This window comes from Chlamydotis macqueenii, chromosome 18 (genome assembly GCF_036417535.1).
Source record: "Chlamydotis macqueenii isolate bChlMac1 chromosome 18, bChlMac1.mat, whole genome shotgun sequence".
In the NCBI taxonomy this organism is placed as follows: Eukaryota; Metazoa; Chordata; class Aves; order Otidiformes; family Otididae; genus Chlamydotis; species Chlamydotis macqueenii.
The window spans coordinates 8,052,325-8,077,603 of record NC_141573.1 but is presented as its reverse complement, the minus strand read 5'-3'; the positions used below and the strand labels follow the sequence as shown (position 1 = coordinate 8,077,603).

The 25,279-nt window shown below is 45.7% G+C and overlaps 1 protein-coding gene across 4 annotated transcripts in view; it reads right to left on the bottom strand.

The window, feature by feature from the left end:
• Positions 1-25,279, bottom strand: part of MAP2K4 (mitogen-activated protein kinase kinase 4) — an 82,177-nt gene that overhangs the window by 32,957 nt on the left and 23,941 nt on the right. For 3 of the 4 annotated variants that reach the window (XM_086762184.1, XM_086762185.1, XM_086762186.1), the window contains 3 exons: positions 24,041-24,143; positions 21,647-21,692; positions 5,962-6,136 (listed from right to left, as the gene is read on the bottom strand). In XM_086762184.1, coding sequence (XP_086618310.1) covers positions 5,962-6,136; positions 21,647-21,654 — 183 coding nt within the window. In that variant the 5' untranslated portion in view covers positions 21,655-21,692; positions 24,041-24,143. The remainder of the gene's footprint in view (positions 1-5,961; positions 6,137-21,646; positions 21,693-24,040; positions 24,144-25,279) is intronic. The other variant, XM_086762183.1, reaches the window with a different exon arrangement.

The window sequence follows — 25,279 nt, the reverse complement described above, 5'->3', positions numbered from 1 at the left end:
TGCTCTGAACCAGAAATGGCTCCACAGCTTCCTGGCTTCTCTAGGAAGAACGGGGATCTTTTATGGACACCTCACAGGCTTGACATCCTGCTGAGTTTTATCTGTCTCTAAACAGCGCCTTGACCAGCTCCTCTGATTACCCAATTGATCTTGAAATTGTTTCCGATTTTCTCAGGCCAGGTTTAGAGTAGACGACCATCTGTAGTCTGGTCAAAAATACCACTAGACTAAAGAAAATAAGAAAGCAGCAATAATATCTGAGGATACTGGTTGTAACTGGAGAGTAGACTACGCCATACTGCAGAGCGGGACTAAACCAGCTAGGATGATTTATACAATGGATAGCGGAAGATACAGAAAAATCTGGTATATGGCTGAAAAATCACATCTTTTGAGGTGGGGGAAAACTGAACACAAGGATTGTGGACAAAAATACCCTCTCTCCCGTTGGCTTACTCTCCTAGCTGTAACTATTTCTGACCGAAAAACAATTCAATTAAAAAGAGGTGCAAGATGTTCCCATGGAGTCACAAGAAGCAGCTTGAAGGTCAATCGAAGCACAAACCACCCTACTCTTCTCTTGATGGTGTATTTCTCAGCCAGCTGAACTGGCCAAAAAGAAATTGGCAGAAGCTGCTAAACACTGAACCCCAAACGTCAGAGGCAGTCCTTGCTGCGGGGCAGAAAGGTCCGCCCGGCCCCCCCGGGCCAGAGGGGCTGAAGGGGAGGGATCCTGCGGGCTCTCGCTGCCATGCACGGGCACTACCTAAGAGATTAAAGGTTGACTATTTTAAATATTAATTTATTTATTTGTGAACTCTTCAAACCAGAAACTTTTTAGCCTTCAAGAGGCATTTTTAAGTACCCTGGCTAATAAAACCCCCACCAAGAATTACATACAGTATTTAAGCAAAAAGTGAGCATCCTGCTCTAACAGGAAGAGCACTCCCCAGTTCTTATTCCAGTTTGGGCTTTTTTTCATTTATGTATTTTTATACCAGTCTGGAAAAGCCAAGTATGCCAAAGATCTTCTAAAGTACTTTTTTTTTTTTTTTTCTGTCTGAACTATCACCAGTGCCAGAGGGAAACCTCAGGATCAAAAGAAACCCCCCCAGCTGCTGGGTGAGCTTCCCAATAAAACCATTTCACCCAAATAAAATGGGGCTTCTCAACAGTTCCTCCAATGTGCCAAAGGTGTGGTACCCTCACAAAACAAGATGCACAACCTCCCGGGGCACAGCTGGGACAACACCACGTGGTGATGCTGGAGAGCAAGTACAAAAGCCAGCTGGAGAACAGCACGTACCATGAAACCTCTGGGATAAAACCAGGAGTGACAGCAGCAGAGCAGACCTCAAGGAGGAACCAGGGCTCTCCACAGAGAAAAGCACCTGAGGAGATTATCCACAAGTCACTTATGAACTGCCACAGACTGGGCAAAAAGAGATTAAAGAAAACAAGAAACCAGAAACTAAGTCAAAGGACGCTGGGTGGAACTGGAAGACAGACCAGGCAATATCGCAGAGAAATGGTGCTGCAGACAAACGCTGGCCAGCAAGGGTCTTCTTCAAGCAAAACAACGAGCCCAGAAGAGAAACCTGCCCAGAAGGTGAGGAGTTAACGTACAAACTGACCTTGCAGTTGCAAATTTGCACAGAGAGAGCTGCCACCGGACACAATTGGGCTGCTCTCTTTCCCACCTGGAAGAGTTTGACCATACATACCAATAAATACCCAAGAAAATGGACAGTTTTTTTTGGTTTTTTTTTTTTTTAGCGAGAGGAAGATCGCAGTGCCAGCTGACCCAGAGCAAAAACGGACCTTGCATCTCTAGCGAGATCTGAGAGAGGAAGCAACCTAATGAACAAGAGGATTGTCTTTTATTACAATTTGGAAAACATAATACAACGTTTTCCAGGGGTAAAAACTAGAAAGGTTTGAATACAAATCCTCTGAGCTGGATTCCTCTTTCCTTTATTCTCCCCCACTGTTCCTGATGGCTCTAGGAAGAAGTATCTCTATGGCAGAACAGATAAGATGTAAAAGCATCATCGTGTCAAAGACTGCAACTGTCTGCCTCTAAAATCAACCTGCTGCAGCTGGCAGCCTCGCAAGCGTGAAGTCTGTGCTCCTGCAGCCTGTTCCTGAAGAGGCACGTAATGGTTTGGGGTTTTTTTTATTTAAACAGATATTCATAGAGGCACAGAATGACAAAGGCTGAAGGAGAGGGAAGAGCAGGATGGGAGAGAAGAGATCATTGTTGGAGCCTCTCCCCAACAACAACGCTCCATCAGCCAAAGTTTTGCTGCAGCGGTTTCACGCCAGCGATACCATGAGGTTCATTTTCCTCCTTCGCTGCTGACACTCAAGCACAGATGAAAGCTTTCTGACTCACCTCGGCAGCCCTGCCCGTATGAGCAGCTAGACACTTTTAAAAGTGCCAGGACTGTACCTGCCAGGTTTCCATACGTTGGCTGATGAGGCCAAAATGCATAAAAGGGAAAAACAAACAAATAAAAAAATAAATTGGTGCCTCCACCTGCAGCTCTCAAGTTATTTCAGTGATATCTTAGCACTCTGGAATTACCTTCCTGCAGCGGTAAGGTACGTAGCAGGAAGCACAGCAAAAAGGCTGTGCTCCAGCAGCTCCCACAGCCAGCAGGAACCGGCGTGCTCCGTGGCACCAACGCCACACGCACCAAGCGGGGACAAAGCAGAAGGCTGAGCTAAACCACACTTCAAGGAACCAAAGACTGTTCCTTGAGCAAAAACATGACAGGCTAGAAAAATCCAGACAGAGGAGATGGAAACAGGATTTGCAGGTATGCTCTGGCAGCCGCATCTGTGTAGGCTGAGAGGTGAGCGCGACGAGCATCAGTCTTCCTCGGCGCAGAAGCTGCCGTCAGCCAGAGGAAGACTCCATCATGGGGGAAAGAGTAAGGTTTCACCCACTCTTTAGGTGCAGCTTGCTTGCAGAACAGGGAGGATTTGAATCTGCCCATGCCAGAAGGGGCTGACAAGTCACAAGGGACTCAGCCTGGACACAGCAGCTGCAAGTAGGACTTGTCCCTTCCAGAAACGGGGGAGGAAAATACCTGACTGCACTCAAAATTCACAGCAATCATAGTGAAAATTTGGGTAGTGGTGGAGAAGGATGGAGGAGCAGCTGGGGGAGGCTCCCATACCAGCTTTTTCTGCATCTAATTAGCAGCTTCTGGAGCCATCTCTGTGTTTCACTCATCAGTACAGAACAGCCAACAACTTTTGGCTTGTGGCCTCCTTAAAGCTATTTCCTACTGCTGAACGTCCTTCCAAGGATGATGTGCCTGCTGCACTGATGTTGCTCTTGAAGAAGCATAGGAGAGGGACAACAGCACCACCAAATACCCAGAGACACTGGCTTCGCAATCCAGCTAGCTGCAGAGCAGTGTTCCTGATGCACTGAGATTGCAGCCAAGACCTCAAATCACTAGACTGACGCATTTTCTTCTCAAACCACCATTCCCCCTTCTAAACCTTCTCAATCTGTTACAGAATGGCATTATGCTGAAGGAGAAGAAAATAAGTTAAGTTCCTGCCTGTAGAGGAAGGAGAAACCGTGGAGAGCAGCTGGGCTCCCTGAACGCAAGGGGGGAGCTGGGGTTTCAGAAGACAACAGCTCTGCAAGCTGTCAGGACACCACAGCCTTGAGGGAGAAACAGAGAGCAGGAGGTGGACAGCCCCAAATACAGATGGCCCATAGGGCAGACTTAGACAGAGCAGGAGCAGGGAGATTAATGCACAACCTCAGCTGCCCCAAAAGCAACAGCAATCTGAGACAGAAAAGGCTGAGTAGTTTAGGATGAACTAGATGCTAGTCCAAGCTCAGCCCGGTCCTGAAACCTCATCTCACACCCACCATCCGAGCTGCGGAATGGCTGCTGCTGCCTTGGAGACCTCACTTACGGTTCAACCCACAGGTCTGCCTTTGCTCAATTCTCTTTTATCCCTATTGGGCCAAACAGGATAAATAGCCGCTTGCCACTAACATTTTTGAAATGATGTGGTTGTCCAACCTTCCTTCTCCTGCAGGCCTAGCTGTGCCCACCCAAGGGGAGTGGGTCCAGAGAAAAGAAGGTGGCACCAGAGCAGCCCACAACTTTGACATTTCAAAGTTTAGAGACTGTAAACCCATTGGGTTGCATTTGTTTAAAAGTGAGGCCCCAAGCCCAGCACCCTCCTGGGGCTCAGATCACCTCTCTTCCCTGGAGAAAGCCAGCTCAACATGCTGTGCGATGTCATCTCCAACTGCGTGCTTCAAGAGCACAACACTGGTGCCTTCTGCCTCCCAGATGGGAGCTGTACCTGCATCACAGACCCTCGATGCTGACAAGATTATCCTACAATGCTGAACATCTCCTGTGCAAACACAGGCTGGGACAACAAAACTTCTGTGCCAGCAGACGCGTCTGCTTCTCGGTGACGTTAGCTAATCCAACAAAGCGCTCTTCTCAGCACAGCTGTACCCGCTGCAGAGCGCTGGATAACAAAGCTACTCAGCGATAGGTATTTTTCTTTTTCTTACCCATGGCTATCAGGATTATAGTAGCAAAATTATAGTTACCTAGGTCACACACTCTGGATTTGAGAAGCTGGCAGTGCCCAGTTATCATTTCACCTCATCAGTAGTTTTCAACTTGTCATCTGCAAACTGTTCCATCAAAGGCAACTAAGAGAAAAAAGCCTTTAGATACAGGCAACCTCTAGGCTCCACTAGAGACTTTTAGAGATTCAAAACCAGGTTGAAACACCATTGCACGGTGATTCAAAACATTCTGAGACCTGGCCAGTGATCTCACCGCTGTGAGGAAGTAAATATTTACTGGGGGGAAAAAAAAAAAAAAAAAAAAATCAAAGGATCATGGTTACTCCAGTAAGCTGACACACTAGAGACAAATACAAATTATATTCACAGCTAGAGCTGGGGCTGAGACACTTCTACCTGGCATGTGAGACCAGTAGGAGTGAATGTTTCCAGATCAGATCAGGGAATATTGCAGATAAGACAGAGTGGGAAAAGAGAGCAACACAGACTCCTACACAGCTCACTCCTACTCTTTAATGGGAACCATTGGAGCACTTACAGTTGATATCATCAACAGAGTCAAAAGATTTATGTCATTAGCTACCAGCCAGCAGCAAGCGAAAGGAGAGAGACAGTGCGAGCACGGGAAGGGGCAGGGAGAGAGAGAGAATGAATACGGCCGCTGCCCACCCCAGCCACTCGATAGCCAAGTAGCTCCTTAAAGATGCCCAGCACTGCTGTGGCGCGACAAAGATTATTTTTTTCTAGCCCAGCTAGGAAATGAAGTTGCATATTGTTTCTGGTTTTAAGGTGAGGTTTTAGGCAGCAGAAGGTAGAAAATGGACAGTCCACAAAACTGCTACGCTTTCCATCTCCAGAGCAGATCTGGCATGGAGTAAACACACTCCATTACACATCAGCAAGAGCAAAACACTCCCTAGAAGATATCCACTCCATTCCAGCTCCCCCTGGTGAGGCTACGCCATGGCACATACTTACATAAAAAGCAAATTTTAAGTCACTACTTTATTTCACAGAAGACACCAAGAAGCTATTAGATGTCAACTTGTGCCTACCACCAACCTAGGCTGTATCTGAACCAGTGACCCAGAGGTGAAAGACCCATGCCCCATTATCAGTCTCCAGAGACATGTGATCCCCTCAAAACAGTAGGTTCCTGATAGGCATTTTCAAAAGGGCACAAGCAGTTTTGAGAGCTTCACAAATCACTTGACAATATGCCCATTATACAACGCATATTCAGCAAACAGCAGCCTTTACACTGGAAATAAATAGAAAAGAACAGTAGATGGGTGCTAGATGGAAGAACATTAATTCTCCATCACATTTCATCCCTAATGGACTGAAGTACAAACGTAAGTATGGGCATCACCTACTTTAACTGCCATAATTTGCCCACTTGGTTTGTGGACCATTTTGTTGACAGAACCATAAGCGCCTCGTCCAATTTCTCCAAGGTCTTTCAAGTCCTCTGCTGTAAAATCCCAATGTTGTTCAGGGGAAATCTTCAATTTTCCTGATGATTCAATGCTGTGTGTTCTCAGTCTCTCTCTGTCAAAAATATTGGGAAGCAATTTTTCCACATTTTAAATAGTCTGTAAATTTCTCTTTTCAGCACTTGATTAAACATTAGAAGAGAGGGGTTCACAAAGGCTACAGCAACAATCTGACTTCACGAAGGATTTTGGTTGGGGTGGGGGGTGCAAGGGTGAGGGAAAATGTTCAATCAAAAATGACATACACTTGCCTACAGCTTCAATTAAGGACAAGTTTCTCCAGCTGCGGCATAAAATTCAACGTGTCTCATATAGTAGAGTCATTCTAATCACTCATTTAGACAATTCTTTCTACTTTGCACAAAACACATCAGGCTTCAAGCAGGATCTGGTAACATGCAGAACCAAGAGTCTGAAGAGCGCTCCCCAGCCCCATCTCCCCAAAGCTTCTGCTGCTCTACACCACCACAACCCCAGCAACCACCGCCCTTCCAGCTGGGATTCTATGCAACAGAGGCAAGACATTCTGTGTGAATCAACGGGACTTTATAGAGACTTTGCTCTTAATGGAAAACTGCAATTAATTAAAATAAAATTAGGTGATCATTTAATTTCTTCAAAACCAAATAAAGAGCCAATAATTTATATCTATTAAAAACAAGACAAGTTGCTTGTGAAATATGAAACCAAAAGCTGCCTGTTCAAGTATGTCTTTACCAAATAACTAAATTAACATTCTCAGGCAAACACTGCTCCTACTGAAGCCACTAGGATTTGTCCAAGTAAGAAGCAGAACAATGTCCAAAATTTGTAGGAGAGAAGAATTCAACGGTTATTTTAAGCTGCCCCCAACTACTTGTTCTAATCACTGAATCAGTAGTAAATGCATTATTATTTTCAACATTTTTTCATCTTAAAACACCATGCACATTTCCAGTTTGTCATTAATTAATTAGCTGATTTGCACTTCTTGGGTCTTACAGTAAGCCAAAAGCCTGAGTTTCCGACTTTGCAAGGAGTATTAACAGCGTCAAAGTCAGTTCCCACTGCAGGGCACACTGATCTCGCGCTGATGTTAAAGCACTCGGGTACTCCCGACCACCTTGTGTGCAAGGGACATTCTGTCAAACTCATCCCTCGGACTCTGATCACTTCCCTTGGGCATTTGATCAAGCCACCGCTCACTTGTCCAGGGCCTGGCCAAACGAGCAGAACATACCTGAGGTATGCGACCAAACGTATAAAGCTCACCATGTTTGCCACCCAGAGGAATAAACACATTACGGCTGATTCCACACTGATAAACGCAACCGTTTGTCAATGAGCAGCTGCAACCACGACCCAGTTGGATGCGATGGTAGACCCAACCACGACCTCCACCAGGTTTTATTTGGAACCCAGGGTTTTGCAAGGGCAATGAGGTCAGGTCCAAAGGTCAACTGACTGGAACAGCTACAGTTCAAATAGCTTCACCTGCTGCACTCCACCTTCTCTGCGACACTCTGGTTTAGTGCTTTCCGGGCTTTGAGCAGCTGCGTATCCTGAACCCTTGACCCATCTGATGATGAGCCTTGCTGAACCAGCTCCTCTCACCACTTCTGTGCTGTGCCTGCCCCAGTCCCTCCTGCTCTCTGTCTATCTGGAGATTTTCAATCTGCCACTCCCTACGGTGTCCCTCCACCACCCTTAGTAAGAATTCAGGGAACTTACTGACACCGCACAGCACAGATGTGACGGACACAGCAGCCCGTCGGGGCAGGGGTGGCATCCCTTCATTAGCACTATTCACATATCTGAGTTCCTGTGCATAATAAAACACTGCACTGAGTGGGGTTCTCCATGGAATTTGCTTATTATAAAGCAAGGAATGAAAATAAGGCAGTAAAATGACCAAAAAAAAAAGAAAAGAAAAAAAAGAAAAGAAAAGAAACATGACCTCCAGACTCGCCAGCTGTCTTTGCAGGCAGCTTACGTAGGAAGCCACACGAATCGGTTCCTATCTAACTGCTCAAGCATCGTATTTTGTCAGTCCCATTGAAATAGTTGTTCCTTTGATGGAAGAAGGTAGATGAGAAGCATCATGCCAAGGAGGCACCAGCAAACAGGCATTTCCTGCCCACCTCCTGCCAGCTGGCGGGCAGGAAGCAGCACAACCACCAAGAGCTAAATCTTGTTCAAAAAGGCAGGGGAAAAAAAAGGCAGAGAGGTGTTACCAGGAGGGTGAAATGTGAGATTTGATTCTCTGAGCAAACCCTTTCCATTTCTTGCTTCAAACTAACATTTCATACTTTAGTTCTCAAAGAGTTAAAAAATTTAAATGTTCAAATAAAGCAATTAAACTAACCTCCACTCCTCTCTATCTGTTTTTCTGCCCAGGAAACTTTCCTTTTCTTACCCTATAGCAGAAGAGAAAGCAAATTTGAATTCATTATTTCCTTGTCACACAGAAGCCTGTTTCTCCCCAGCTGTAGCGTGAAAGCAGGTCTGTGCCATTGTTCCCGCAGCTGCGGGACGGGCAGCTCCAGCAGACAGGAGGAAGATGTGAGCTAGGAAATCCCCCCTCCGCGGCTTCGCACCGGGTGCCCTCTGCAGCTGTATCCTCATGCGGAGCAGCGGAGCTCCAGGGGTTTGGATTGAGATGTACCGTCACCATCCACCCAAAAAACCTCCCGTGCTGGAGCCTGGCTTAATTTCCATTACGTATTTACGATGCCATCTGCCTGGTATTGCAGTCACAGCTCCTGCTTATCTTTGTTCAAATACCCAGGGAAATAGTCAGACAGCCAAATGACAAGTTTGACAGAGCGACAGACACGTAACATAGATTTTGCTCATTTAGCTAATTTGTCACATGTACACAATGCAGTTTTCCTTTAAGCAGCACAGCCCATCTTAAGAGTCAGTAACTGGAACGCACTGGTTACTTTTCACATCAAAAAAACTACACTGTGTATCTGGATTTTTTCAGCGTAAATCAAAATCCCCAAACCCCAAGGGATTTCCATGCCAAGAAAGCAGCTCAAAAAATGCAAATCTAGAACATAGACTGCACTGATATCAAATGGGAGTTTTCTGATGTAAAACTGAATGTGGTAATGAGAACAATTAAATAACCAACGCCGTACATCTGTTACTAGATTTGCACCGCTGCAGTTACACGAGGACACAAAACCACAGGGCGGATACACCCCCAAAACACCAAAAAGCCTCCCTAAACCCTGCACTACATCCCAGTGCACCGGAGAGTACAACAGCTTTCTGCAGAAAACAGAAGGGAAACCACAGAGAACAGTGCCAGCGAAGGTGGAAAGCACTCAGCGCCCTGCCCCTGCTTCTGCAGCCGTCGGGTTTCAGTCCCTGTGTTGAGTGCTCACCGGAGTTTGCACAGATGCGGTCAGACTTACGCCTCCTCTTACCATCTCGTTTTTAAGCTGTGCAATCCAAATCTCTCTACGGCTGGGAACGTTGGGCAAAATTGGACATATACTCTCCAAGCGATCAGGATCTTTAAAATGGGGCTCAATAAATTATTTAAAAAATAAAATAAATAGTTAAAGAGATTGAGATACTCCTCAAACAGTTAAGTAGGATTTTTTAAATGTGCCTTAGGGACTACAGCTCCTGTTGACTTGTCCAGGACTTGAGCTTCCAACTCCCCATCTTGCTTTTGAAAAGTTTGAAAAGGAAAAAAAAAAAAAAAAAGAAAAAAAAAAGAAAAAAAAAGATAGGTGAGAGGCTCAGGAGGTTGTTGCAATTACTGCACTTGAAAGGCACCAATGTATGGGTCCTACCGCAGATGGTTACTATGCTTGTCACAGCAGTTATTCCAGGGATTAGGAGCACCAAGCAGGACAACAACTCCTCCAAACAGTTGCCCTTTGTGAGAAATGAAAACGTTTGTGGGTCCAGCTTGGCAGGAGGCAGGCGGACGGCTGGCGCCAGGCACCGCAGCCGGGCCAAGGACAGGGTCACACGCGCTGGGGACGGGAGGTTGCTCACTGCAAGCTTGGCGAGCTAGACCCGCGCAGAAGGTCTGCCACGGCTAGAGGCCCACAAAACCTCCTGGGAAGAACCGCGGAGACACTGGGAAGCTCTTGGACAGGCTGTGTTAGTTCCCCAAGCCCTGCTGTTAGCACCGGACTGCAGGGATGCCAAAACTTTTAAACAAGTATTTCCTCGGCTTGAAAAAGAAGGATTGTGGGGAGAAGCAGAGAGAAGTTGGTGGATTTTTTTTAAGCAAAACTGAAAGTTATCAGACATGAAGCAAGGCCAGAAAGATGCTGTAGGTAGCTACCTATCTCCTCTTTGTTTTACTTTCTTAACAGTTCTGCAGGACTCAAAGAAGCCCAAAAGTTGAGCTATTAGACATCACAGCTGGCATGAATAAAACAAACCTGCGGAGGCAAAGAGATCCAAGCAAATCAACTGCGCTTCACAAGCCTCCCCAGTCCTGGACTCTTCTAGGAAGTCTCTCGTGAAAGCTGCTACTTACACTACACTTCATGAGAACACATTCTACTTCTCCACAAGTCTGGTAAAAAAAGCTGCTCGACACAATGGGATTTTAAAAACGGATTTGTGGTCAATCAGCCAAAGGAATACCAAAATGGAAGTTGTTCTATGCAAACTGGAGGGTTTAAATAACACTGTGCACAGTTTGTAACTTCAGAGTAGGAACAGGCCTGATGACTTTGGCTAACACATTTCTAGCAAGTCTTTCAAACAGCCTAGAGAGATTGCAATGCTCCTATCTCAACAGTTTTCAGATCCGGCAGGCTAAAATAATAAAACAGCAACTCCAGTTTAAATTTCACTGGAGAAAGTCTCCAAAAGAAATGTTACTTTTTTTTTTTCTAGAGGGCTGAAAGTGTTGGTACTTTCACAAATCATTCAGATTCTCACAAGAAGAAATTTCTGCTTCCAATAAGCTGATGGGCAACGGCATTCCTGCAAGAGGGGCAGAATTACATTGGTTTCACTCTGACCCACGTAAGCTGTCCTGAGGCTTAGCTATATCTAATAACAGACTCCTAGACATAAAGAACAGATAGAGAAAATGTGTCAAAGGAAGGAAATTATTTAGTTTTGCATCTATAGTTTGCATATTCAAGTGTGGAAGATTAGACATCCCCTTCCACAGCCCTCAAGACTCGATCCAGCACACTCTCAAGGCTGCAAAGAGTCTCCCTGACATCAACAGGGTTTGACTGAGGCTTTAAAATGTCACTATTTTGTCTTAAGCTCTGCTGGTAAACTACTGAGTTACAGTGGATTTTGATTAACCCTGTCCTTGACACAGAGGAAACCTCATTTCATCGTGGCAAAGCCTCTACAGAATTTAACTGAGCACATTAACCTCAAACTCACTTTGACTTGAACACGAGCCAGACTGCAGCACGCTCGCTGAACCCACCACAGCTGGGTATTCAAAGCTTACACTGCATTCAAGCATTTCAGAATAATACCAGAAAAACCTGAGCTAATTAATTTAAATAAACCTTCTGAGAATACCGACTTTTCTGAAACATTACATCTCCTGAGCCATGGTCAGCTCCCTGAGAAGGAGCAGGAAACAGACACAAAAATCAACAAAACAACCTGAATATATCCCTCAAATAGTTTGCAAAATGAGCCCGAGATACAATATCATTATCACTACACAAAAATCACTCAACGGAATGACGCTATTTCTGAGACAAATTCCATTACTCCAATCGATGCCATTTTTGCGGGTATGGAGAACACTTGACGATGGCTAACAGACAGTTAAGCTTACTGTAGCCTGCTGGAAAGTTTCTGGACGAGGTCCGCTTCACTCCTTTTGAAACTGAACGGGACAATGTGATTACTACCCAGGGTTGCTCGTGTATCACTTCAGCCGGGAGAAGTTGGGAAAATGACAGGAAAACACGGTGCTGTTATCACATGACACAATAACGTGTAACACAATACTCAGCCAGTCACACCACCCACAGAGCGCTCAGCCTAAGAAATCAGAGTTACGTATTCTCCCAAATTTCACCTAAGCAGCTTCCCCTCATTGGGAGCAATGCAGTACCTGATGATTTAAATTGTATATTAACATATTAAATCATAAGCAATTTGTTTTCTTACAGCAATGGCAATTATTATTCCCAAGTGTACAATTACTATAATTAGAAACATGAATAACTGCATTCAACTTACTAACAGAATACTCGTGTATTAGTGACATGCTGCTTCCTCAAGGCACACTGACCATCACTGCTGTTTTTCTTGTGGTCTCTAAAGCAGAACTTACTAAAAATATATTTTGTTTTTACATCTAGCTTCCATCCTGAATCCACCAATCTATGACCGGTGGTCTGTCCCATGTGGGCTTGGCATTCATCTTACCTCCTCTCTTAATGAGTAACGTTGCATGACTTGAACAACTATGTCCTCCTTCCTTATCACCTCCAGAGCCACACAACCAACAGCTAAACAAAGGTTAATTACTATATTACAAGACTTCTCTAAGAATAAAAATCAGGTTCTGGATCTCCGAATCCCTCAAGCTTTCCAGCTTTGGAAATTTCCTCTCTCGATGCGAGGAGACCTGTTACCTCAGACCAGTCTGAGCAGCTCAGGCAAGATGGGCTAAGCATTTTGCGGAGAGCACACCGAAATCAAGCACTGAAGTAGTTGTACAAATGAGCAACGCAGCTATCTACAAATGGTCAGCAATGCAAACTTCTGGGCTTGCTCAGCTCCTTGTTAAAAACACTCTAGAGGTAGATAACGAGCACTGTTCTTTCAACTACATGAAATGTTTTTGTTTCAACTACTCTAACAAGCAATTTTTCTAAATTAAACTTCTCTAGGTAATAAAACTCCAGCCCTAGTCCGAGATACATAAAAGCTCTTCAACATCTCCTTCAGGATTTATTTTCTATTTAGAATAAAAAACAAAAAAAAAACCCACAAAACAAACAAACAAAAAAAACCCCACAAAACCAAAATCACAACAAAACAGCAGCTTTGGACTGCATCACTGGGCTTAACCTGAAAACGGGAAATTCAGTGCCAAAAAAGGTAACTGGCAGTATTTTTCTTTCTGTAGCAGACAAGGACAGATGGCAGACAAAGAAATCGCCCAACCGCAAGACAGAGATTGCTCTTCCAGAGAGAAGCAGCTATCACAGATGTGGTGACCAGAAGACAGCTTATAACAAGAATGAGTAGACCAAGTGTGACTTGTATTCTTTGAAAGAGCCCCTCCTCTAAGACGTAAGACTCCTACGCGTCAGTGAAAGCAACTGCCTGTTCAAGGTCCCAGTGCTCCACAGTCCATTGGTATGGCGAGATTTTAAATACCGGCCTCCTCCGAGACGGCTGCGCGAGGCAGTTTTCTGCACTGACTCTCAGGAGCCAAGAGATGATTTTCTGCAGGCTCTGTATGGATGCTTACAGAAAATTAAGGGTGCTGTAAGGAGCTAGGCAAACGGTCCCGAAGAATCACCTTTGCATCTTTCTTTGGTGTGAAATACCCACCTAGAACATCAGAGAGACAAAACAAACCCAGCTGGATTATAGAGAAGCCTCCACACTCCTCAGAGAGGACCACCGCCTTGATGCTGCTGTAGCAAGGGATATTTGAAACAGTCACTTTCAACTGATCCACACTGGTCTCTGCAAAGGCATCAGTTACGTTGAGCATGAAGGACCAATTGCTCATCCAGATTTACTCCAAGCATATTTTACAAAGGAGAGAATTAAGATAGGCTCAAGGAGAATACCCTTTAGGGTCATCATAATCCACTGCAGACTGGCTTGGCCATTTGCTTTTCTGAGATTTCCCAAAATGCAGGGACCTTCATGATGGGAGGCAAGAACATCCACTTGAATCTCAAAGATTATGTCTGTAGTTTTCACTGTCATAATATACCAGGAACCCTGTTAATCTAAGTCCTTTTCAAAAGTTAGCTCCTGAAACAAGCAGAATGGCAAAACCAATTCAGTTCTGCTGGCCAACTCCCACCTCCATTACATCCATCTGATCCACCAAAAGGTCCTTTCACAAGATCTTTGTACAGCAGCTGTTTTTTCCTGGGTGCATCATCTTCATTCAGTCCAGATGACCTCCACAGTACATGTTGAAAGTCACTCATTTATGCAAAGGACAAAACCAGAAGTAGTTAACAATGTCCTGTGGAGTCAAAGAAGTCTCCAAATCTGCAGACTTTCCTTGCTGTAGTCTCCATTTCTTGATGTATGCAGAAGACCAAAGGTATGATTAATTTCTTCAGTTTGAACCCACAAAGCAGAAGACTTGTCTCACTTCTCCAGAGGCAGGGAAAAACACAAGATATTTTACTATGAAGTGGTGATTAATGTCTGAAGAGACAAAGGATGTAATCTTGCTCTGATGAAACAGAGTACGAAGAACAGCAATGAGCAAAGTTTATTCCTACAGCTAGCAATGGCAGTTATTAGGGTTTCCTGGAGGAATGTGGATTGCCAGGTCCACATCTGGAAAAGCAAGGTTCAAGTCCAACTTAAATCACAGATATGAATAGAGATGGGCTGTATATAAAATCCTTTCTGACGTTTCCGTACGTCATACAACCAGCAAAAAGAGGTCTGTGACTGACCATCTCCGCTGAACTGGGGTCCACCAGTGACAGCCGCTTAGGGTCAGAAACCAGGCACGCCATCCGTACGACACAGCAGAGAGCACTCCCATACACAGACACCAAGTTCAGACCAATGTGTAAGCGATGCCCTACTTTGTCACTTGCACATTATCACTGAACTACATATTTATCAAAAAAATCAGTAGAGACCAAACCTGTGTGTGCACACATATATATTCAGAGATGTTACATAGAATAATCTGCTTCATCGCATTTTGCTCTCCAAACATCAGCAAGTTCTGCATATTAAGCTAGCCATTACTGTATTTGCACAAGGAGGAGAGAACATGGGGATACAGGCTCTCTTCAGCCTCAGGACTTCATCCATGTTCCAGGACACCAGTCCCCAAGACACACAGGATGGGACACCTATTGCTCCTGTTGACCTTGGATCGATCCCCAGCTCAGAAAGCCAGATTCATGGGTCTAGAAGAAAAGAAGCTAAAGGAGAAAGGCTAAGAGGGCAGTCCATACTCTCAGATGTTATATGAAGATGACCAACAGCACATCTCGTGCTCCCTGAATAAATAACTGGAATCAGTACTGTCTGGTACGTTTTCAGAGCATCCCTTACAATATGGTGAGTTCAGATACAGGGATGCTCAACCACATCTCTCAGGCAGGACAGCAGTGATGTGCACAGCTCAACAGATCCCTGTGGCACCCTGGGACGCAGGTAACACACAGGTTATTTTTGATCAAAAAGGTCAGGTCCCACAGACTGCTCATTGCTGGAGGAAGGAAGGGAGAAATGTTGCAACTCCCAGTTCCCAAATGGAATTCTGGATCTCACCCACACTTAATCGTAAGAAGTTACTGTTAAATGTAGATAATCAGACCGTTTGAAGGCTCACAGATGGCAATGCATCACATCTTCTTTATAAAATATCAAACATGAGTTTTAGAACAGCTTACAGAATTTACCAGATAAAATCTTAAATGAAGCAGACACACAGGTCTTAAAATACTCTGAAAAATACACCAACAGATTCAAATGTTATTGAACAGTCCAACATGAACGGAGCCGAGGTCTCCCATTTTCTTTCTAACCCTCCAGAGAAGATTAGGGTATTTTGGTGCCCTGAATGCTTCTAATACCACATACCAAGATTTACAATTAGTTTGCATATAAGCACGTACACTGCTGTCCTTGCCAGGTGAAACAGCACCTAGAAATAAAGGAAAGGAAAAAAAGGAGAGAAAAATCACGCTCCTGTTATCATAACAGTATGAAGGGAACAGAAGAGCTGATACCAACTCAAACTACTTGACCTACTTTCACTTCTTCAATAAGTGCTGCAGTAGTTACATCTTTGTGTGAATTACGCAGCCGTGCCAGGACCAGATGTGTCCCTCCTGATGCACGGGGAGGGCTGTCACTCAGGAATCCCCTGATCTACCAAACTCTAACGCTACAGCTCTGCTCCTGCCAGATCCAGCACCGCCTCTGAACCATCGGGACACAAGCAGTAGAACTAAATAAAACTGGAATTTTTAAACCCCACCAAACGCTCCGTATATCTGAAATCTTGAGCAGCTTTTATGCAAAAGCAGGACTGTCTCCCACCTCAAACACAGCCAGGAGACTGGCCTTCCAAGCCCACGAATATGGGGGGAAAATTTCCAGCTCTCCAATGGTCAGGATGACAGATGTTTCTTAGACCATCTTCCTCATTAGACTACACAAATGATTACTGAAGTGTTGACCTTGTACCCCGGACTATAAACCTGGGCTTTGTACACCAAGCTGACGAAGCAAGGAACACTGTCAGTCCCCGGCTCTCCTCCAGACTCTGAAGTGTGACAGGTACCTCCAAAAAGTAGGAGTTTGTTCCTGAGCAGGCTGCAGGTACCTGGCTTTTGCCATAAGCATGGACGGAGTCAAGGATAATGACTCATAATTTACGTGTCTCAGAGAAGGGTCTGTGTGAGCGTCAGACATCACACCCTGAATTAGAAAATGCTGCACATTCACGCCTTGGTGTGTGTCTCAGACATCTGGGTGCCAACCGCCAGGGTCTGTGAGTGACCGAGGATGGACGCGTCCCCGTGGGGTGTCACAGAAGCAGGGGGTGCCCTGGCCAGCTCTGGGCAGGCGCAAAAGCCTTCAACCTCCCCTCCTTCCAACCCCCACTGCCATCATGGGCTCTTCCTCCGCTCCCACCACCCAGGCTGCTGTCCCCATCTGCACAGGATGGGAGGCAGAGGTCTCCCCTCAGGCACCAGGAAGGGGACCTGTTTTACACCGCACAGCACACCGAGAGGGTCATGGCTGCAAGGTCGAAATGCTGCTCCCAGCTGAGCAGCTCTGACCACAGCTGTGTACGTGCAAGAGCCAGGACAACAGCTCCAAACCGCGCCAGCGATGGCACAGGTAACACGGAGCTAAGCTGTGGAGCAGAGATTGTCAGGAGATCCTTGTTGAGCTCCCTACCCCATCACAAGCTTCTGGCCTAACCTTCACCTCTTCCAAACTACAGCATGCCCCAGCTTCTCATCTGAAAAACAGGGAACATAGAATTTTGTGCAACCGTTTAGGTTTGCAAAGCTAAATCACTCAGCATGCGTGAAGCACTCAGAACCCACGGGAGCCAGATCAGCATATAACATTGAGTTGTATTTGATTTAGACACTCAAATGTAGGTGGCTAGGATTCCAGAAATTCTGAGGAGCCCAGGATCCAACAGTGTGGCAGGAAGCTAGAAGCTCAGCACCTTTGAAAAAATCAATGTGAGTTAGCTCAATGTAGATATACGAGCTCCAAATTTGGTTCCAGTCATGGAAGGCCTAAATTCAGAAGCAGAGTGCTCAGATATCAAAAACCCTATAGAAAGAAGAGAACAGCCCTACCAGGGCATTGATGCTCCAAGGGACATGAAAATTGCTAGATAAATTTATTTTGGAAGCAGCAGACAACAAGAATCTCCTCTTCAGAGCAGTATTAGCACCTCAGAGAAATACCAAAACTTAGAAGAAAAAGAGAAAAGAGACCTTAGTGAAAAATGTTCAGTCAAAACCTCACACTACCTTTGGCAGCCTGTTCTCTGAAGAGGTGATCTACTTCAAGTCTGAGATCCTGAGCATGTGTATTTTACAAACCCTATCACCTCTTTGTTATCTAGGCCACAGAGATCACTGGCCAAACCAACCTGTAAACTTCTGGAAGAAATAAGAAGTTTAAATACAAGACAAAACTCATCAATTTGTCAGGAAACACTGTTTCCTTAAACACTTTGTTTAAGAAACACTGCTCTAGCACTTAAACTACAGCGATGTTTGTATTAAAAGTGAAAGCTTGTTTTCCATCGACTCACTCAAACTTTCGAGTCCTTGGAGGTATCCATTTCACTTGTGCTCGCTTGGAAACACAAGCAAGTTTCCCAGAGGTTACATTCAGATACTGCAACTTTCAGGAAATGTTGTGAACAGTCACAGAAAAAAAAAAATTCAAATTAACTGGGACCTTTTACACTGCAACCTCTCTCCGAGGCTTCTAGGCACCACACTGTGCCACGGGAAGGGATCATGCGCCAAGAAGGTATCAGAAATCAATAACAGTAAAGATGTAAAAGGACTGTGTTAGAAATAGGAAACCAACAGAGAAATATTTACAGGGAAATTCACACAAGTTGTTGTGAACATGCCAATTTAGGATATTCCACTTTGGCTTTTAATATTTTTCAGACAAATGGTAGTAACTCTCAAAGGTTATTTCCTAATGAACCCAAGTCGTCGGCTGTGCAGCTGGAGAGCCGGAAACCATATGCCAGAGAGGTTTGGAAAGGCATAAGAGGAGATTAAAAGAGAAGTAGACACTTGAGAGAGACTTTGGGACAGACAGAAAAAAAAAAAAAAAAACCTTCCCAGGAATAATGACAGCCCCTGAACTATACAGGCGGGGAAAGAAAAAAAAAAGAAAAAAAAAGAAAAAAAAAACACTAGACCTCCCTTCACTTTTGAGGAATTCAAACATGAAGGTCTCTTAAACAAACACCTGCCAACACATTCTTAGGGCATCTCCCTGGAAAGCATGTCACTCTCCCAAGTGTCACAAGGAGAAGGTGATCCACACGTGGCACTTCTGGAAGCTTAAGTCACAATGAATCCATGAAGACAGACACATGCTACTGTGAGGCTACGGAGTCTAACAGGCCACCAGACAGCTTAGCAGCTGGTTTTGTGAGCATTAAAAAGGGTCATTTCATTTGTCACCTTTCCAGATGAAACTGCAACGCTATGGTGTTCAAATTCTAGAAAGGTGGCACCTCTGACAGTCAAGAGACTTCCCAGGCAGCAGACAGGGCCAACATGCTGTGAACCAGATGAAAAACAGAATTCTTTGTGCATGCTCATTTCTTAGCAGGTGGATCTAGATTCTGCAGTCTGAAGTCAAGATCAAGGCATCGCTGCACCAGAAGAGTACAACACTTTTCAGGAAAACCAAAAAACTCCTCTACCGCCAACCAAACAACTGGTTTGATGGATGCCACCAGTGGCCAGCACAACACAGATGGCTGCCAGACAAACGTGCCATGCACAGCTGTACAGTAACACCTCACCACGTCATTCCCATGTTAGCGTCAGCTAAACCCCCTTTCAGCAAAGGCCGCCAGCTGCAAGTAGCTCTGTAGAGCTTACATAGATGATCGAGTCATCTAATTTTGTTTGTAACCTAGATTCTACTTGGACACAGAGCAGATGAGGTAAAAGGTGGGATGTTTTTCAGGCAGTTGGAAATAACACCTGAAAAACAATGGGTCAGAAGCTTAGGAGCTCATCTAACCATGGCTTGTGTCCTCCAGCATCTAATGTCTGCTGCAGGGAAAATAAAATTAGGATTTGTTAATGTGGTCTAAGCCAGAAATACAGTCTGAACTAATGAGAATCGTGGTCTCAAGTGCTGCGCAGCCCGCAGAGCATGGCAATCACACACAGCCTTGATGACTGTGAGTAGGCGCAAGCAGGAGCAGACACTTCCCTGGACTGGGGCATCAGCTGTCAGTAAGACACATCTCTACACTGCATCCTTTCAAGTAAGGATTTTCCTCCCCAACTACTCTCTGTAACTCAGGCTCTATTGTGCCTTCACCCTGTACAGGTCACATGAAAAATTACGTATATCACTGTGCTAGATATACTACAGACAGTCCGAGTAGTATGCTGTTATCAGACAAAATTGCTGTCTGCACTCACAAAGTAGATTTGGTGGTAGCAATCACGGCTGAACTGAACAAGACACACGTTCTCCATAGCTCCATCAGGCACAGAACCAGAATGGACCTTCCTTCCAACGCCCTGCCTCACTCCCTGCTGCTCAAAACATCATCCCGGGGCTCTGCCCACCTGCCCCACGGGATCTGTGCAGGAAAGCCATTCACGGCACCTTTTAGTTACAATAAGGGATGTCTCGGCCCCCAGCATCACCAGGAGGGGAGATTTCAGGGAGCCATAGCCCAAATTCTAGCAAGCAGAAAAGCACGTCCAGTTTCTACTCTCATCCAGAGCCACCCTGAGTGAGTCTCCTATTTAAAGATAATTTCAAAGCTCTCTCATTTTAACACATTCTAATTCAGAAAATATTTAGGGCAAAACCCTAGCACCACTGGAGATGTAAGGGGTTTTGCCGGTGGCTCCAGTGTGAGCAATGGTAGCCTCTGCTCTGCTAGTCTCCTCCTCATTTGGTTTTCTGGTCATCTGCGACAAAGGTGGCCTCCTCCAAAACATTCCAACACAGCCGGTAGCAGTTGTACTGGAAAGGGTGATGGAGGGAGGTGTCCTGGGCAGAGGCTCAGGGTGCTGAGAGCTGGGTAGGGACAGGGCAGGAGCAGCGGGGCCATGCCACTCGGCCACTGCGGTCCTCACCAGCTCTCAGCTTCAAAGCCATCACAGAGATGGCACAGCAAATCTCAGAGGTCCCAACCATTCACTGGCTCCTTCTGCTCCCGCACGTGGTCTTGCATTCCTATGTGCTGCTCTGCATCCTGCCCTGGCACCCCCCTCCTGCACACCCATGGCAGCACACTCACACATCCTGGAGGGATGCAGCCCCAACTTGAGACCCAAACTGTAAGACACGGCTCAAAAACAGTGCAGATAGGAAATAAAAGACAAGAGGGGACAGGAAAAAGATTTGGGAACCCATGTCTCAACTTTATATATTCAGCAGCATTTAATCTACGCTCTCTCTCCCAGGAAATAGTATTCCAAGGCAGTCTATATATTAACAAAAAGCCTCTACCCATGAGAGCAGCGAAACTCTGGGAACGGCCCTTGGGGAGAAGCACAGCGGGCACAATGCTCACTGGGCCACAGAGGGTATTCTGTGCCATGGGATGTAAGGCAACTGGGAAGCATTGGTCAGATTCTTAACACCACCACATTTTGTAATTGGGATTCCACAGCCTTTGAAATCATTCCTCCAGATAACACGCCATTCAAACCAAGGAAATACCATGAATGAACGCAGTCAGAAATCGTGCACGGATCGCCTGGGAAATCTCGTCTGAGTCCCCTCCAGCCTGCGCGTGCAGCAAATCTCCGCTCCTGGCTTACTGTTTCCCAAAACTGTTTCCTCCACACTCCCCAACTTCTTTTCCTGAAGACTCCTAAGACCTCTCAGACTGAGAAACAAACCCTAAAAAGGAATTCAAACTCACAACTTGATGGAGTATGTGGAGTCTGTACCCATTTTCCAAGGGTACGGAGCCTCAGCACTGAGCAGCACAGCTACGTATCCCAAACTTTCCAAGGTCACCTCTGGCACAATATGCCTTCCCTCCTCAGCAGCGGTGTCTTTGCTCTGGTGATGCAGTTTACGCAGAGTTCTCCTCCCTCCTAACACACGCACGGGCACGAGGAGCCCCATTTGCTCCTTTGCTTTCTGTCTACATAGTAAGAAACCACACTCTTACCTGAACATCCACCAATCCAGCCGGCAAATTCAGCCTTGATCAAAACCTGTTAATCAAGCAAAACACAGCTAATAGGCAATTTACATCTCGTGGCAGCTGCAGGTCACTGCTGGCTGCCTACTCTCACGCCCAAGCCAGAGCTCAGCGCAGGCAACACGCATTTGACGACAGGACCATCTGCCCTCCTGGAGGCAGGAGCAACGGGACACCTCCGGATTGGTGGATCCAAGTCACAGAAACCCAAATTTCACGTGAGAAATTCACCTCTCTGTATCTTCAGATCCACCCATCTGGACCAACTGGGACTGAACAGGGAAATCACCAGCAGCACTGAGCCAGCACTCATCTTCGGAGGGCGCTGAGGCCACTCTGCTCCATCAGGCCAGGGAAGAGAAGCGACTCAGTGAACAGAAGCACACCGTGCACGGGGAACGCATCTGGGCCAGGAGGTCTGGAATATCCCATTCTAATCTGAAGTCTAGAAAAGGTTTCTAGACAACAGAGGAAAAAACATTCCAGCCTCTCTGGGAAGCAGGCAGGAGATGCAGATACATCACCGTGATGCACCAGCTGCGAGACCAACACTTGAGAGAAGCGTGCAACCAGGAGAGGTGAACATTGCTTTTGAGGAAGAGCATCCACTACGGTCAACACAAAGGATGTGAGGATGAATTAGCTGTATCCAAGCTTAGTCAGCCTTGACACAGAGAAAGCAACACAACCAACAGCATCCACCTCTTTCAAACAGAAATGCCTATTACAGCTTGTAGCCTCCCAAGAAAGCTTTAGCACAGACAAATCATCATTTTTGACACCTGAATGGCTATCGTATCCAACCCAAAACACTTCCAAGCACTCAGAACCAGTTACACCTTTAACCAGTCCAGGATCCAACCCCTGCCAACAACTGCAACTCCCACGGAGACAGAGCAGCACCTTCTTGATGGGCAATGTTGACAGTCACTCGCGCAAACATGAAACTTAAGATGTCACTGACCAACAAAAGCTCTTCTGTACTAGACAGGAGCCACTGTGACTTCCAGTGAATCTGAGACAGAAATCTGTGTAGATAAACACAGAAAAGTCAAATCCCTACAGATAGCTGATGGTGGGAACTGGATAGCTGAGATTAAGTCCTTTATTTAACAAACATGGGGAGGTCTCAGAGAGGAAAGGTCCCAGATGGGGTTCTACAGAAAATTGTTACAAGGGTTTGATGATGTTGAGGGAGAGACACAAAAAGTGAATATATAAACGCTAGCTCTACACCCAGTGAGAATGCTCTGTTTCAGAGAGGAAAAGAGAGAGAAGGAGAGAGGAGGACTTGATGGGAAGGTCACTTGGGGCAGTAAGAAGAATCATCTAAAGTACTCTATAAAATGTCTAGATGTTGTAACTACCATTGATAGCTCATCAGAAACATGTTTCTAACTCAATAAAGGCTTGCTTGAAGAACCTCAGCATAAAGAAGCTACGCGAAACAGAACAGATCCCAGCAGGTGTATCCTGGGGAAGCAGAAGGCACTGAGCTCAAGGAGAGAGGCAGCGACATGCAGAGCCAAGCAGAAGCAGCCTATAACCAAGGACACCCCAGGCAGTGGGGGAAGCTGCAGGTGCAGTTTCTGAGACTTGCCACTGTCAAAACTCTTGAGACCTGCTGGGGAACTTGGAGAGAAAAAACTGGGGACATCTTTGCACGTTAGCTGCATTCTGCCACACGTACAGGCTGCGGGTGCATCACCCATCAATCTAGATTGGTGGATCTGAGGATACAAAGCTACTATTTTCTGTGACAATGCACTACTGCTATTTACTAGCGTCAGGAACAGCTCTTTGCCACCCTTGCATTCCAACTGTGGATAGGGAGATCCTGCAGCTAGCTGTCTAGAACCCTCAGTGAGAGCTAATCACTGCGTAATTCCCTGACATCTCCAAGTTGGTAGAATGACAATCCTCAAGCTTTCGTTTATTTTAGTGCTGAAACAAATCTATCACAGTTACGTCTTTCACAAGTAACACAGAAACAAGAACTTCTCTCTAATTAAAAGTAATAAGCACTAAATAAAGAGACAGGAAAATAACAGGTCTGGAAATTAATTATAGGTGTATCTTGCATTATCAGCTACAATTCATCTTAATTTAATCAATTCTGGAAGGCAGCAGATCCAGTGTAAAACAGGAATATTTCTAATTTAACTGTTTTTAATTCAGGGAGGGGAAAAAAAAAACAACAAAAAAAAAAACCACCCAAATTTTTCTACAATGACTCAAACTGACAGTTTTAAACAACCTACAAAAAACTGAAGTAATCAAATTGCATTTAAAATAGCACTGCATGTTGGCTAAATAATTTCAAAGTTGTCCCACTAGTTCTGCCTTTGGCTTTATACTCACATGTGTGGATTTTGGAAAGGAACTCCAGAAGTGTTTAGAGTAAATCTTGCTGTGGACTTGAAAGGTGGATTTGCAAAATTTAACTTCAGCGCTTTGCGTTTACCTGGGAGACAATGAACAGAAAGTAAGCTTTTTGTCAGCAACAAAATATTAAGAGCATCTGGAAATAAACAGAAAAAATAAACATACTGTAAGAAAAGGAAAATGCGTTTCACAACATCAGCAAATCATAGCTTGTGTTAGGGACAGGAGGACAGAGAAATGGAGTCAGCTCTCACCCCAAGGTCTCCCCCATCTCATTCCAAGTCAGTCGCCAAAGCAAGGTGCCCAAAGCACCTCCAGTGACAGCTGGAGTACCAGCATCAGCTGCCAGGGCCACCAGCAGCCACAGGGCACCTCCACACCAGGGCCCTGAGCATCCTCCATGCACAACCACTCCTTTGAACAGATCCATGCTGGCAGGCGCAACTTCAGCCACGGTGGCAAAGGGGCTTGACCTGCTCGGCACAGCCTGGACACGCCACCAGACCCAGAGTGGATGGTGGTGGGGAGGGGAAAGGGCACTATGGGATGTCTTCCAGGTAATATCCCAACTACAGGAGAGCTAACAGGGTTTCTGACCCCCCTCAGCCTATCAGCAAATGGAGATAACCAGGCTTGAGCGAGGATGGAAGAGATCTGCTGTGCGTTCCCTCTGCCAAGTGGGTCACCAAGCACAGAGCAAAATTCAGCCCATCGCAGGGGTAGTCAGGCGAGAGAAAGCTCTGCTCTGCAGCCAACTGAGAAAGCATGGGGGAAAAGAAAACAAATAGTAGGGTGGAAGTGGTCCTGGCCACTGCTCCAACCACTGGCTCTGTATTCTTCTTCAAAGTTGAGACGATCTGCACAAGCAACAGCAGGATTAGGGACTACAGAGGGAGAGGTCCCTTCTCTCTGAGGGAACAGAAGAACCTCTCTTGTTCCTGTTCAGCTGCAGAAAACCTGGACTCCTCTCCACCAACACAGGCTGAGATGGGGGGCTCTTCCACCCCACCTTCCCAGGAGCCCCCTCGGGCTTCCCACTGCCTGGGAGATGCCTTAACAGCTCACTGCTGCTCATCCCAGGAGGCACTGGCCACCATAAGCTGGGATGAAATCTGAATTCCTCCAACACCCTTCCTTTGCCTGCACCCTAGAGCAGGTGTCATGTTTCAGCCACCTCCTGGGAAAAGCTGGAAGACACCATCCTGCTCTGCACCA